Raw genomic sequence first — 15218 nt, forward strand, 5'->3', positions numbered from 1 at the left:
TCTTCCTTCTACTATTAATCTGAGGCCTAAAATTGCTTCCCTTGTCCCTATACTTTTTCTGAAACCAGATTGGTCTTCTCCTAACACTTCTTCCTCTCTCCTCTCAATTCTGTACAGAATTCTAGTTAAAATTTCTGATGGATGGCGATGGCTAGTTAAGCGCTAATTGTTCTGTATTCTTCACATTTATCTGTTCCTGCTTTCTTTGGTATCATGACTATAACACTCTGATGGAACTTACACTTTTTCATAAATATTACATAACAGTTTGTATAATCTATCAATCGCTTCCTCACTTGCACTGCGCAGTAATTCTACAGGTATTTTGCATCTATTCCAGGAGCCTTTCTGCCATTTAAATCTTTTAATGCTCTCTTAAATTCAGATCTCAGAATTGTTTCTCCCCTTTCATCCTCTTCTACTTCCTCTTCTTCCTATACAACACCATTTTCTAATTCATTTCCTGCGTATAACTCTTCATTATATTCCACCCATCTATCGACTTTACCCTTCGTATTATATATTGGTGTACCATCTTTGTTTAACACATTATTAGATTTTAATTAATGTACCCCAAAATTTTCCTTAACTTTCCTGTATGCTCCGTCAATTTTACCAATGTTCATTTCTCTTTCCACTTCTCAACACTTTTCTTTAATCCACTCTTCTTTTGATAGTTTGCACTTCCTGTTTATAATATTTATTAATTGTCTATATTTCCTTTTACTTTCTTCGTCACTAGCATTCTTATATTTTATACGTTCATCCATCAGCTGCAATATATCGTCTGAAATCCAAGGTTTTCTACCAGTTCTATTTGTTCCCCCTAAGTTAGCTTCTGCTGATTTAATAATTTCCTTTTTGACATTCTCCCACTCTTCTTCTACAATTTCTGCTTTATCTTTTTTACTCAGACCTCGTGCGATATCCTCCTCAAAAATTTTCTTTACCTCCTCTTCATCAAGCTTCTCTAAATTCCACCGATTCATCTGACACCTTTTCTTCAGGTTTTTAAACCCCAATCTACATTTCATTATCACTAAATTAAGGATGCCATCAATATCTGCTCCAGGGTAAGTTTTGCAGTTGACGAGTTGATTTCTAAATCTTTGTTTAACCATGATATAATCTATCTTATATGTTGCAGTATCCAAGTGTATATTCTCTTTTTTTCATGTGTGTATTCTCTATTATGATTTTTAAAGTGGGTAAGTCCCCTCTTTCATTCCTTTTGCCCAGTCAGTATTTACCTACTATATTTCCTTCCTTGCCGTTTCCAATGCTTGTATTCCAATCTCCAACTATTATTAAATTTTCATCTCCTTTTTGTGTTTAATTGCTTCGTCAATTTCTTCGTATACACACTCTACCTCATCATCATCATCATGGACGCTTGTAGGCATATAGAAGTTAACAATTGTTGTTGGTGTAGGTTTCGATTTTATCTTTATTACAATGATTCTATCGCTATGCATTTTGAAATACTCTACTCTCATCCCTATCTTCTTGTTCATTACAAAAACTACACCTTTTTGCCCATTATTTGAAGCTGAGTTAATTATTGTAAAATCACTTGACCAAAACTCGTTTTCCTCTTCCCACCGAACCTCGCTAATTCCTACTACATCTACATTTATCCTATCCATTTCCCTCTTTAAATTTTCTAACCTACCAACCTTTTTTAGACTTCTAACATTCCACGTCCGACTCGTAGAATATTATTTTTTAATTTTCTGGTGACCGCTTCCTTAGTAGTCCCTCCCGGAGATCTAAACGGGGGACTAGTTTACCTCCGGAATATTTTACCAAGGAAGGGGCCTTCATCATTGCTATATGAAAATGCACAGAGCTACATTTTCTTGGAAAAAAGCAGCTGTAGTTTTTCCATTACTTTCAGCTGCACAGTACTCAGAGGACTTAGTGATGTTGATGTGGCCATTTAAGTCGTCCTGACCTACGCCCTTAACAACTACTGAAAGAGCTGCTGCCCTCTTTCAGGAATCATTCCTTAGTCTGGCTCTCAACAGATACCTCTCCGATATGGTTGCACCTTCGGTCCAGCTACTCTGTATCTCTGAACACTCAAGAGCTCCCTCACCAATGGCAAGGTGTCATGATTCATAGAGGGAGTACATTGCTTATACATATATAAAAAAAAATGTTTAATTTGTTATTAACCATAATGCTTTAACTTGATTTGGTTTGGTGGCTGTGAAGGAAGGTTTTTTTAATGATTTTTGTAACACTGTACTAGAGTTTATTTAAATTGTATGTTTTTACTCTATATTTGAATATTTATATTGAATATTTATTGATTTTATAGGATTTAAAACCAAACAACTTGTTAGTGAATAGTTCTGGAGTACTGAAAATTGGAGATTTTGGATTAGCAAAGTTTTTTGGTTCTCCTAACCGAATTTATACTCATCAGGTCGTAACAAGATGGTACAGGTAAAAAAGAGTTCATTTTTTTATACTTAATGATATGTATAATCAGTTTTCTGAAGTTATAATTAGGTTTCTGAGAGATTTTCTTGTGAAATGAAAAAAAAAAACAAAATAAAATAGAGGAACATGAATGGTGTAATCAAAAAGATTCACGATACACAAGATGCAAAACTCCTGAAACTGCATCAAAATAACAAGCATCCATCAAAATCATCATCAAAATAACAAGCATCTATGGCAGACTAACTAAAGAAAATATTGAATGAATTTGTTTCCTTTTGTATTCTTCATTGATCAAAAGGTACATTAGCAAACCCTACAAAATTCAAGAAATTTTCTGATCTATAATTGACATCTTCACTTTGTTCACCAAAAGGCTGTTTAGTGAAAATTAACACTTTTGGTGATATTAAAGACTGGGACAATTAGTGTAAAACAATAAATTATTGTTTTTTTTTTTTTTTTTTGTCGTCAGTCATTTGACTGGTTTGATGCAGCTCTCCAAGATTCCCTATCTAGTGCTAGTCGTTTCATTTCAGTATACCCTCTACATCCTACATCCCTAACAATTTGTTTTACATATTCCAAACGTGGCCTGCCTACACAATTTTTCCCTTCTACCTGTCCTTCCAAAATTAAAGCGACTATTCCAGGATGCCTTAGTATGTGGCCTATAAGTCTGTCTCTTCTTTTAAGTATATTTTTCCAAATGCTTCTTTCTTCATCTATTTGCCGCAATACCTCCTCATTTGTCACTTTATCCACCCATCTGATTTTTAACATTCTCCTATAGCACCACATTTCAAAAGCTTCTAACCTTTTCTTCTCAGATACTCCGATTGTCCAAGTTTCACTTCCATATAAAGCAACACTCCAAACATACACTTTCAAAAATCTTTTCCTGACATTTAAATTAATTTTTGATGTAAACAACTTATATTTCTTACTGAAGGCTCGTTTAGCTTGTGCTATTCGGCATTTTATATCGCTTCGGTTCCTGTACATGTTAGCAATTGTTCTTCTGTCTCTGTATTTGAACCCTAATTTTTTTAAAATGCTGAACATTTTATTCCAGTCTACGTTATTGAATGCCTTTTCTAGGTCTATAAACGCCAAGTATGTTGGTTTGTTTTTCTTTAATCTTCCTTCTACTATTAATCTGAGGCCTAAAATTGCTTCCCTTGTCCCTATACTTTTCCTGAAACCAAATTGGTCTTCTCCTAACACTTCCTCCACTCTCCTCTCAATTCTTCTGTATAGAATTCTAGTTAAGATTTTTGATGCATGACTAGTTAAACTAATTGTTCTGTATTCTTCACATTTATCTGCCCCTGATTTCTTTGGTATCATTACTATAACACTTTTTTTGAAGTCTGACGGAAATTCCCCTTTTTCATAAATATTACACACCAGTTTGTATAATCTATCAATCGCCTCCTCCCCTGCACTGCGCAGTAATTCTACAGGTATTCCGTCTATTCCAGGAGCCTTTCTGCCATTTAAATCTTTTAATGCTCTCTTAAATTCAGATCTCAGTATTGTTTCTCCCATTTCATCCTCCTCAACTTTCTCTTCTTCCTCTATAAAACCATTTTCTAATTCATTTCCTCCGTATAACTCCTCAATATATTCCACCCATCTATCGACTTTACCTTTTGTATTATATATAGGTGTACCATCTTTGTTTAACACATTATTAGATTTTAATTAATGTACCCCAAAATTTTCCTTAACTTTCCTGTATGCTCCGTCTATTTTACCAATGTTCATTTCTCTTTCCACTTCTGAACACTTTTCTTTAATCCACTCTTCTTTCGCCAGTTTGCACTTCCTGTTTATAGCATTTCTTAATTGCCGATAGTTCCTTTTACTTTCTTCATCACTAGCATTCTTATATTTTCTACGTTCATCCATCAGCTGCAATATATCGTCTGAAACCCAAGGTTTTCTACCAGTTCTCTTTATTCCGCCTAAGTTTGCTTCTGCTGATTTAAGAATTTCCTTTTTAACATTCTCCCATTCTTCTTCTACATTTTCTACCTTATCTTTTTTACTCAGACCTCTTGCGATGTCCTCCTCAAAAATCTTCTTTACCTCCTCTTCCTCAAGCTTCTCTAAATTCCACCGATTCATCTGACACCTTTTCTTCAGGTTTTTAAACCCCAATCTACATTTCATTATCACCAAATTATGGTCGCTATCAATGTCTGCTCCAGGGTAAGTTTTGCAGTCCACGAGTTGATTTCTAAATCTTTGCTTAACCATGATATAATCTATCTGATACCTTGCAGTATCGCCTGGCTTTTTCCAAGTGTATATTCTTCTATTATGATTTTTAAATTGGGTGTTGGCATTTACTAAATTATACTTCGTGCAAAACTCTATAAGTCGGTCCCCTCTTTCATTCCTTTTGCCCAGCCCATATTCACCCACTATATTTCCTTCCTTGCCTTTTCCAATGCTTGCATTCCAATCTCCAACTATTATTAAATTTTCATCTCCTTTTACGTGTTTAATTAATTCATCAATCTCTTCGTATACACATTCTACCTCATCATCATCATGGGCGCTTGTAGGCATATAGACGTTAACAATCGTTGTCGGTTTAGGTTTTGAATTTATCCTTATTACAATGACTCTATCGCTATGCGTCTTGAAATACTCCACTCTCCTCCCTATTTTCTTGTTCATCACGAAACCTACTCCTGCCTGCCCATTATTTGACGCTGAGTTAATTACTCTAAAGTCACCCGACCAAAAGTCGCCTTCCTCTTCCCACCGAACCTCACTAATTCCTACTATATCCACGTTTACCCTATCCATTTCCCTTTTTAAATTCTCTAGCCTACCAACCTTTTTTAAGCTTCTAACATTCCACGCTCCGACTCGTAGAATGTTATTTTTTAATTTTCTGGTGACCCCTTCCTTAGTAGTCACCACCCAGAGATCCGAATGGGGGACTATTTTACCTCCGGAATATTTTACCAAGGAAGGCGCCTCCATTATTGCTTTTGAAAATGCAGAGAGCCACATTTTCTTGGAAAAAAAAAACAGCTGTAGTTTTCCATTGCTTTCAGCTGCGCAGTACTCAGAGGACTGAGTGATGTTGATATGGCCGTTTAAGTCATTGTGACTCACGCCCCTAACAACTACTGAAAGAGCTGCTGCCCTCTTTCAGGAATCATTCCTTAGTCTGGCTCTCAACAGATACCTCTCCGATATGGTTGTACCTTCGGTCCAGCTACTCTGTATCCCTGAGCACTCAAGCCCCCTCACCAACGGCAAGGTCTCATGATTCATAGAGGAGTGTACAAATTATTGTACACCTTCAATTGAGAAACAATGTTTTGCATGCTGAGAAACAAAATGAGAAATGAAAGTTTTAAAAACTTTTATTTATGATTGTTCTTTTTTTCTTTGTCTTATTCCTCTCTTATTTACCCCCATTTACTGATGCCTGCTAGTACCTTGTGCTTTCTGTATTCTTTTCTAGTGTTAATTTATGTGAAATCTACTACTCATTAATTTTTATAAACTTATTTAAGAATTCATTTTATTAAAAATAAAATAAGGTAAAAAAATTGAAAAGTTGATTCCTGGAGTCTTTAAAAAATAATTTATTTTAATTGAAATTTGATAAGGTTTACATAAGTAATCACTATAGTTGTGGAATTATGAGATGTGTTTTTAAAATAAGGCCCGTTTTGAATTTGCAGCTTCCTATCACCAACAGTTGGCAATAACATAATTATATGATTCTTAAATTAAACAAAGATTCTTTAAATTTTAACTTTTTGAAGTTGGTGCCAAATTAAGGCTTGATGGCTAATTGTTTTTAATTTGGCATTAGCTTCTCAAAGGTAAAATTTAAAAACTGTAAAAGTATTTTTTTTTCGTTAGGTTTTTATGTTATCTTCAAAAGATGTCACAATTAATATTCTGTCTGCTAAACTCCATCTCTTAAACCAAAGTCTGGATGATATTCAGTTGGAAAACCTGGCAGAAAGATTTTCTCTGGCTTTCATCAATGCTGCTGAGAATTCAGTTTCCTATAGTTCGGGTCAAGAGAGAATTATCACTTTGTGGACTAGAGAGTTGTCTTTGTTGAAACAGTCTGTGAGCTGTTTCAGGAGAGCAGCTCAGTGGAGCTGCTCATTCTGAAAGGCGAGCGATTTTGGTAGATGACTATTGAAGGCATAGGTCTGAATATTTTTATTTGGTCAGGATATCAAAAAGGGATTCTTGGCAATCTTTTGTTAGAGAGCAATGAAATAAGAATCCTAGGAGTATTGTGTTAAGAGTCCTAGGACACAAGCTTAAGAAAAATGTTCTCTTATTGGCTCTTTCGATCCAGCAGGATGTTTTTTCTAATAAAGTTGAAATTTTAATTCTGTTGAATGATTTATTGCTGGATGATATGACTACTGAAACCTCATTTCATCTGCAAGCTCGGGAGGAAGTTGCTGCTTTTCACTCTGATGTTATCTGCGAAAATTACAGAGGGAGGGGCTTGACAGGTAATTTACAGTTCTGGTAGGAATAAAGTTCTCTGTTTTGATGGAATCATAGTGGAAGTTCTTGGTTTTGATGGAATCACAGTGGAGTTTCTTGTCTGTTCTGTCAGAATTTTTGTTTAGCACTTTGAATAGAATCTATAATAGATTGCTATTATTTCCCTGTTTGTTGGAAAAAAGGTGTTTAAAGGTGATGATAAGGATCCCACTGTGAGCTCTTTTTACAGGCCTTTAATGCTCCTGCCAGTTATTGGAAAGGTTTTCGAGAAGGTTTTATATCTTTGTATTAGTGATAGGTTGAATTCTAAAAAGTTGTTGATGGATCATCAGTATGGTTTTCACCCAGGTAGGGGCATGAAAGATGTTATTCTTAAGGTTATGAGAATTGTTTCTTTTAGTGAGTCTGAGTATGTGTTAAATATCTTTTTGGACATATTAGGAGCTTTTAATAATCTGTGGTGGCCCTCTGCCTTGTTTCAGCTGCAGAAGAAGCATGATTGTACGCAGAATGAACTGAATGTGTTGTATAGTTATTTCAGCAATTAAGATGTCATTCTTTGAGACAGCATCTTAGAAGTAGGAAAGACGCCATCTAAAGGCTGTATGCTTGGTAGTATTTAGAATTCCTGCTCAGAATTTGATTCTTTGGTAATGTTTACCCAATGGATGCCATCATAGCTTATGAAGATGATAGCCTTTACTGGTTAAAGGAAATCTGAGGATTGAGATTGAATTTAGGGCAGCCCAGGCTTGCAAGATACTCCAGTTGTGATGGTATTTAGCCCAGAGAAAACAATGATGATGTTGCTCAAAGGCAGACTGGGTGTACAATGATTTCTTCTATTAATGGCAGGAATTAGTTATGTTCTGCTGTAGAAGTATCTGGATGTTATACTTGATGAGAATCTTCAATTTAGTGAGCACTTTCAATATGCTGCCAAACAGTTTTGTAATGCTTTCTTCAGTGTTTGGAGAGCAGTTCATCCTGATTGGGGGCTTAATTTCAGAATCATGTGTGTTCTATATAAGGGGTGTAAATAAAGCTATAATGCTTTAAGGTGCACCTATCTGGTGTCATCAAAAGAGGTATAAATGTTATTGGAATTTTTTGTTAAGAGCCCAGTGTCTCCTATTGTTATCTTCCTATTGTTATCTAGTGTCTTCTATTGTTATGAATGATACCTATGGGACTGTCTCTCGAGAGGTGGTCTTTGTTATTTCTGGTATTAAGCCCATTGATATCCTTGGGACTGAGCACAGTTACATTATGATGACAAGAAACTATGCCAACTTGCCTCTCTGGGCACATAAAACAAATAGACAACCAAGATTTCCATTTATGGCTGGTTCCATTTATGACTGAATTGTCTGATGGTTGTTACACACTTGGTATTTTTCCTGATGTGAGAAGTATGCAGGTTGTTAGATGGATTTTCCCAATCGGCATATTACAGCGTTTCTTTCTGGACATGGTCTTTTTGAGATAAATTTGATCTGATTAAGTCAGGCTTGTGTCCTGAGTGTAGGCTGATTGATGATGTTTGCCGTGTCTTTTAACTCTGTCCCAGGCATGAAGCTGAACATACCAAATTAGTTAGCTTGCGTGGATCAATTCTGAATTTGATCTGCAAATTAATTGGAAAACTGAAAGGGACTGGGACATAGTTGCTAGCTTCCTGAGATTCTTAGCCCTGCGGATGATGGCTGAAGGAGTCTGATGCTGTTATAGATATATAAATAGAATAGTATCCTGTGTGGCTAGGGGTCCACCTGGGTGCTTGTTTTGCCAAGATAGGTGTTTTGACATCGAGCCCTGGTTAGCTGTGGTATTTGCTTTTAGGATTATAATGGATGTGTGGAGAACTCTGTAATGGAGCTGCAGTGTAGATGGGTGTATGCATTGATTTTTCTCCTGAAAGCAGACCAGAGAAGAGAGAAATAGGGTGATATTTTCTTCTAGCTTATTAAATTTGTGAATTTGTTTTTTTGATTTTTGAGTAAATCAATAGGACTGAGAAAATTGAATTATAGGACAAAATTATTATTATTGTGATCAACACTTATTTTGTTGGTATGAGAATAGTATTTTTGGTGTTAGAAGACTCAATTATGTAATTATCTGACTGCATAGTTAGATATTGGAAGTGTGAAACCTTTGGTGGTAGAGGAAGACACGGGGATTGGAGGAAGCCATATGTAAGTGATACGTTGGGTTAATACACTGATGGAAATATGTGCTGAGGCATTTGCATTGGTGATCCTGAGAGAGGTCAAATTGATGACTGTGATGTGTTACCAGGTTTAGAGGAATCTAAAAGATGACCTCTGGTAAAGCCCATCAGGGCTAGGAATGGAAAGGTTGGTGTGGTGATCAGGATTGTCACAAGATGGTTGTCTTCCCCTAAGGAAATCAGGATTATGATTATATTCTTATGTATCAGGATTTTATTAAGTAAAATATCAGAATCCAACATTACAGATTATTTTAAAATATGAAATTCAAGAAATTCAAAGCCTTCCAGTACTTAAAATAAAAAGGAATTTTTCATGATTTTTACAAAATTAATAAGAAATACAGCATGAATATTTAATATTTTCTGTTTTTTATAAATAGAAAATTACATAATATTCATATGATTAAAGTATAAAAAAATTAGTCTCTACTAACTTGATAAGATTATTTTCTTTCTGTAATATTTTAATTGCTACACTATTGTATGCATCAATTACTGTGTTATTGCATTGTTGTAGAGTTTAAATATACTTTAATCAAGTATTATTATTGTATATCTATTATTACTCAAAAATATACATTGTAGAAAAGTCCTTTGTTTAACTGTTTTATTGTAAAGTAATTCTTTCTACTGTATTTTATATCAGATGTCCAGAATTGTTGTTTGGTGCAAAAATGTATGGAGTTGGTGTCGACATGTGGGCTGTAGGGTGCATACTTGCTGAATTACTGCTTCGTGTTCCATTTTTGCCTGGTGAATCAGATTTGGATCAACTTACCCGTATTTTCCAAACCCTTGGCACTCCAACAGAACAATCCTGGCCTGTAAGTGGTCAAACTGCATTTTTATACCATGTTCTTTATTTTTATGTTGTTATTGAATTAGGAAAAAAAGAGATTATATTATTGATTTAGAAACATTTAAGTGAAGTTGTACGTTATGATTTGTTTAAAGGTTAGGAAGATGTTTTTAGTAGCTAGAATAATTGAGTTAATAATGATGAAGTTTACTAAAAGAACTTAAGTATGTAAATTTTTTAATTTCTAAGTAAAAAAATTAAAAAAACATTAATAGACTTATAGTATGTGTGCAGTGTGGGAGTACTGCAGTTTTATGAAGTTGCAGGATAGATAGCCTTTCAGCATTATGTATGTATTTACCTGATGTGCAAATCAACCCTGGTTGGGGTTTTTTTTTTACAGCCATTGCATAGGAATCAGTAACCGTGGATAGGTTAGCTGATGAGCTAATTGTGTGTATATCATGGATGCAGTAAATTTAAAAAAATTGCATGTCCTTAGCACAGATCCAGTAAGTTCCTAGCAAAACCTCAGAACATCTCTGGTAAGGAATGGATCAAGGATAAGGGTTAAGGATGAATAGTGAAACAAAGATCAGACTGATCTCAGAAAAATTTTGAAACAAGATAGCCAATTTCATTGTGAAGTTGAGGGGTTGCTATAAAGAGGGTTTCAAGGTTGGCTTTTGGTCAACAGCTTTTTTAAGCAATTTTATATATATATATATATATATTTGTTTTTCCTTTACTTCTATACGCACTTAAGAAAAAGGTGGGTTTACTTAAAGAAATCCTCACCATCTCTTGAATTTACAGTGTGTAGAGTATCTTGCCAAACTCTTTGTCTCACCGTCAAAGGTGGGTCCCATCAGTAAAGTAGAATGCTTTGTTGTTGATGAATTTTAAATCTTTGGATGAATTCCAAAGATTTAAAGAGCCAGAGATTTAAGAATCTGGATTGGAGAGCCCAATCCTGATCTTTTCTCCTAGTAAGAAAGTGATGAGAAAAAGTAAATATGTTAATGTTCGCTGATAACGCTATTCTTTTTCTGGAAACTGAAAATATGTGAAAATTAATAGTGAATGGTCCAGCTTTGTTGTTTTTAAAGAAAGTTTAATTTGATAAGGAGTTAAGAGTAAAACAAATAGGTGTTAATTGAAAATAAGTATGAGTTTATTTAGCTCATTAAAAAAGAAACAGGATATCACTTCTCAATTTTCCTTGTAAGCATTGCAAGATGTACTTGTTACTTGGGAGTAGCGTGCCATTTTCTTGAGTAATGTGTCTCATTTCAATTGTGTTTTGGCATCTGATATATATGAGTAGTACAAAAATTATTATAAATTTATTATAAAACTGTTAATAATAAAAATCAACTTCTACCAACAGAACCCAAATTACATCTAGAGTGCTTTTGGCTTTTACATAATCATGAGAATGAATATAGAAATTTTGTATTAAAATACCAAAATTGTTATCATTTTCAAACTTCTTGATGAATCTTCTTCAAAAATATTTAACATAAAATTAATTACAATTTAAAATTATATTTAAAAGAAAGAGATTGATTTTTACTACAGTAGCGTGTAAATTAATCCGAGCAAAGATGTTATTTAATAAAAAGTAACTTTAGAAAAAAACCATCCCTATACAGTTTTGAATAATTAGTAATTATTTGATATTGATTCAACAACTGTAATACACATTTTTTGATATTTTCATCATGAAATCATACCAATATTATTGCTTTAAAGATGTCAATTTTTATGGTATAATTTACTTTTGAAAGTTGTTTTTTGAATTTTGCCCAAAAATTTTCAATTGGATTTAATCTGGGAAGTTGCCTGGCCATTTAATGTTTCTCTCTTTATTGCGGTATAGCATGACGCCAAATATTATTGGAACACTCCATTGCCTTGTGGGAAATTGTTTTGAAGTTGTTCAGAATCTTAATATATCCAACACTTCTCAACATACCAACTACTGGAAGTAATGAACAAGGACCTTTAAATGTGAAACAACCTCAAAACATTTTTTTCTGGGGGTGTTTAACAGATTGTTGGTATAAGCCAGTGATGTATTTTCATCTGGTGTTTTTCTAATACATGGACCCCTTTGCATCTGAACATAAAAATGTGATTTGTCAAAAAACAACATTTTTCCAGTCTTTGGTCTAAAAGGGCTTTTTCTTGTACTTTGCTGGTGTTAAAAGCTGCTTTTTAGCTGGTTGACAAGCTTTCCATTTAGCTGCATGAAGTAGGCATCCAATAGTTATGTGTAAATTTGTTCCACTGCCTGATAATTTTCAATTTAAGTCCACAGCAGATAATTTTGGATCAGGTTTAGTTTTTCTCATTAAAAACTGATACTGATGGGTGGGAGTAGTTTTTCTTTTATGGCTACATTTGTCTTTCCTTCGAGGTGAAAAGGAACCTGGTTTTTTAAAATAATATCTGTTGTTCGTTAGTCCAACACCACAGTCAGAAGCTATTGTCTTATACTGGTATGTTCAGAAACTTTTTTAGAAACAATTTTCAAATGCTTTCTTTGAGTTAAGTCCATTTATATTTAAGACACACAGAACAAAAAATATGAAATATGATTTTCTAATAAAAAAAGTTAAGTAAACTTTAACAAAACATTATAAGATGAAAATTGCTAACTAACCAAAGAACAATAACCTTATATTATACAGACAACTTAAAGAATGGGTGTAGTCAAGCAGTGTGGCCACTATGTAGAAATAAACAAAAAATGCCTTGTGTTTGGATTAATTTGCATGCTATTGTAGTTTTTGAATAGCAATAAAGTAAATGCGCTTAATAGTTTATGATTATCCTGTACATCTCAAACTGTTGGTCACACATATTTTACATTTTTTGGGCAGACCAGAAATCATAAAATTTCACATGCCCAGCCATTGTTGTATGTAGAAAATTTATTATTTTTTAACATTTATTTTTACATTAAATATTTTCAGATGGTAATAATAATAATTATTAAAAAATCAAGTTGAAGATAATCTTAGAATCAAAATATGTCTCAACAAGAATGATTTGTTTTATTACTTTATTTGGGTTGTTTGTTTATTAATAACTGAAGGGTAGGATAAAAAATAGAGCAGAGAAATAAAAATTATTATTCAATTACTACAGTAGATGTTTGTGTACAGGTCAATCCATTTGAAGTATACCAAAAAAACATAAGCTGGTTGCTTGACCAATTCAGAAAAAATTGAAACTTACCCACTTGTTTCCTAAATGTTTCAGGACCTTAAAACTATTTTTTTATTTATTTTTTATCTAAGCAGTTTACCTGTGGCGGCTGTTTTTGCTATAGTGTGGACACCTATTTTTGTGATTGTAAGGGTTTACGGAAAAAATCATAACAAAAATACTATTGGTCCTGGAAAGATGAAACAAAAAGTAATTTAATCATATTTTCTCAAGGTAAAAGATTGGTCCAGTGGTTTATTTACCTATCTCTTTTTTTTTCTATGAGAAAATTCCAGTAAAATTGAACATGAAAAACAGTGAAATTTCAGTTTTAGTAATTTTTTTCAAGAGGCAAGGATGGCATACATAGTTTGAATTATTTATTTGTATCTAGGTATATGTTAGTAGTTTTACCATAAAAAATATTAATGGTGATATACTTAACCCTAAATTTTTATGACTTTAAAAACTAATTTTTATAAAAACATTCAAATTTTGGCTTCAAATAACTCTGATTGGGCTGGTGATAAAAACTCAAATTTGCATAACATGCAATGTTTTTGTAGATGTTTATGGTAAATAAAAAAGTTTCTTGTGTATTGTACTAATAAAAAAAAGTTATAACCCCTCAAAAATCATAAAAACTTGTTAAAAGCGATACCAATTTGACTCACTAAGTAAGTGCTCCAAGGGGGTTTCTTGTTTTCTTTGCACTTTATGTTTTTTAACTATTTTTTATATTTAGTCCCTATGTTGTTGAAATAGACATTTTCAATATTTTTAAAATAATTAATGGTAGGTCATAATTTAATGATAACCTAACCAATACCAGTAACCTAATATTTGATTCAAAAATGCTTGTAAAACTTACCCAAACAGAGATTTCAATGAGTAGCCTACATCTTTTTTCAAGAATTATTTTTATTTTTATATTGGTTTATTTTTTAAACACTATTGAAGAAAAAATAAATTGTAGCAATGAAAGTTTATTATTTAATATGGTTAACCAACAGCTGTGATATCTCTTCTGATAATTCTCCTGAAATTGTGTGAAAATGACCCGTCACTGTAGTTAGTTCAAGTGATGTCAACTTTCTCAGGACTTTGCAGGTTGGTACCCACACTTTGTCTTTGTGAGACTGAAGTGATGTACGTGGTCCAAGTGGGTGGAAAAAATGAACCTGCACATTGTCATTTTTGAGGCTAATATCTACCACTTCTTCTATTCACCTCTGATTGTCATACACACAAGCAATAGTCTTTTTCATTGAGTGAAAGTGGTATAATACTTGACACAGGATGGTCTTCATAGCCCTTGAAGTTTGAAGTAAAGTAACATCTTACAGTGCTTTCTGACACAGGAACATACTTGTGATAGCTTCTAGTACCAACAACTCTTTCACAGAAGTCAAAATGGTTGTTTAGAGGTTCTGAAATCTTAGCTATCTCATCTAATTTAATCAAAAAAATACTTGATGTTTTTCAGCTTGTGATTACAAAATGAATACATTTCATCAGCGTTTAGTATTCGACTGTTTAATGGCCTTTGCAGACTTGACTTTGCCACCTCTCGTTTTGGTGTATCTCCCACATCATCACAGGCATTTTTTCCATGGGATTATAAGTGCCATTTGGCTTCAAGGTTGAAATCTTTTTTTTGACTGCACAAGTCAGCAAAATTTTTTTTATTTTTATACTGACTTGAAGCACCATCAGTAAAATAGATTAGTTTTTAATGCTCGGATGTACTTCCTTGATATTGTCTGCTAAAAGTTTTTGAAAGCATTAAAATGTTGCTGTATCATGCTTCAAGTGATTACTTAAAATACAGACACTTTTGTATTGCAGTACATCATTTTCCTTGAAGTAGAACACAAAAGGGTGAACTGTGCCTTGGCTGTTGGCCAAATGGAAGCTTTGTATCTCACTAAAACAGACATTAAATGAAACATTTTCTGCAAAGTCTGCCAACACCAAACATTCTTCTTTACCTAACTCTGATTTTTT

General features: G+C 33.5%; 1 protein-coding gene across 3 annotated transcripts in view; it reads left to right on the forward strand.

The window, feature by feature from the left end:
* Cdk7 (Cyclin-dependent kinase 7) overlaps window positions 1-15218 on the forward strand; it is a 58548-nt gene that overhangs the window by 19853 nt on the left and 23477 nt on the right. For all 3 annotated transcript variants that reach the window (XR_012755713.1, XM_075360124.1, XM_075360125.1), the window contains exons 5-6: window positions 2324-2451; window positions 9843-10020. Coding sequence is in view for 2 of the 3 variants with exons in the window: in XM_075360124.1 (XP_075216239.1) it covers window positions 2324-2451; window positions 9843-10020 (306 nt within the window). In the remaining variant the exon portion in view is untranslated. The remainder of the gene's footprint in view (window positions 1-2323; window positions 2452-9842; window positions 10021-15218) is intronic.

Source organism: Lycorma delicatula, chromosome 3 (genome assembly GCF_047948215.1).
Source record: "Lycorma delicatula isolate Av1 chromosome 3, ASM4794821v1, whole genome shotgun sequence".
In the NCBI taxonomy this organism is placed as follows: Eukaryota; Metazoa; Arthropoda; class Insecta; order Hemiptera; family Fulgoridae; genus Lycorma; species Lycorma delicatula.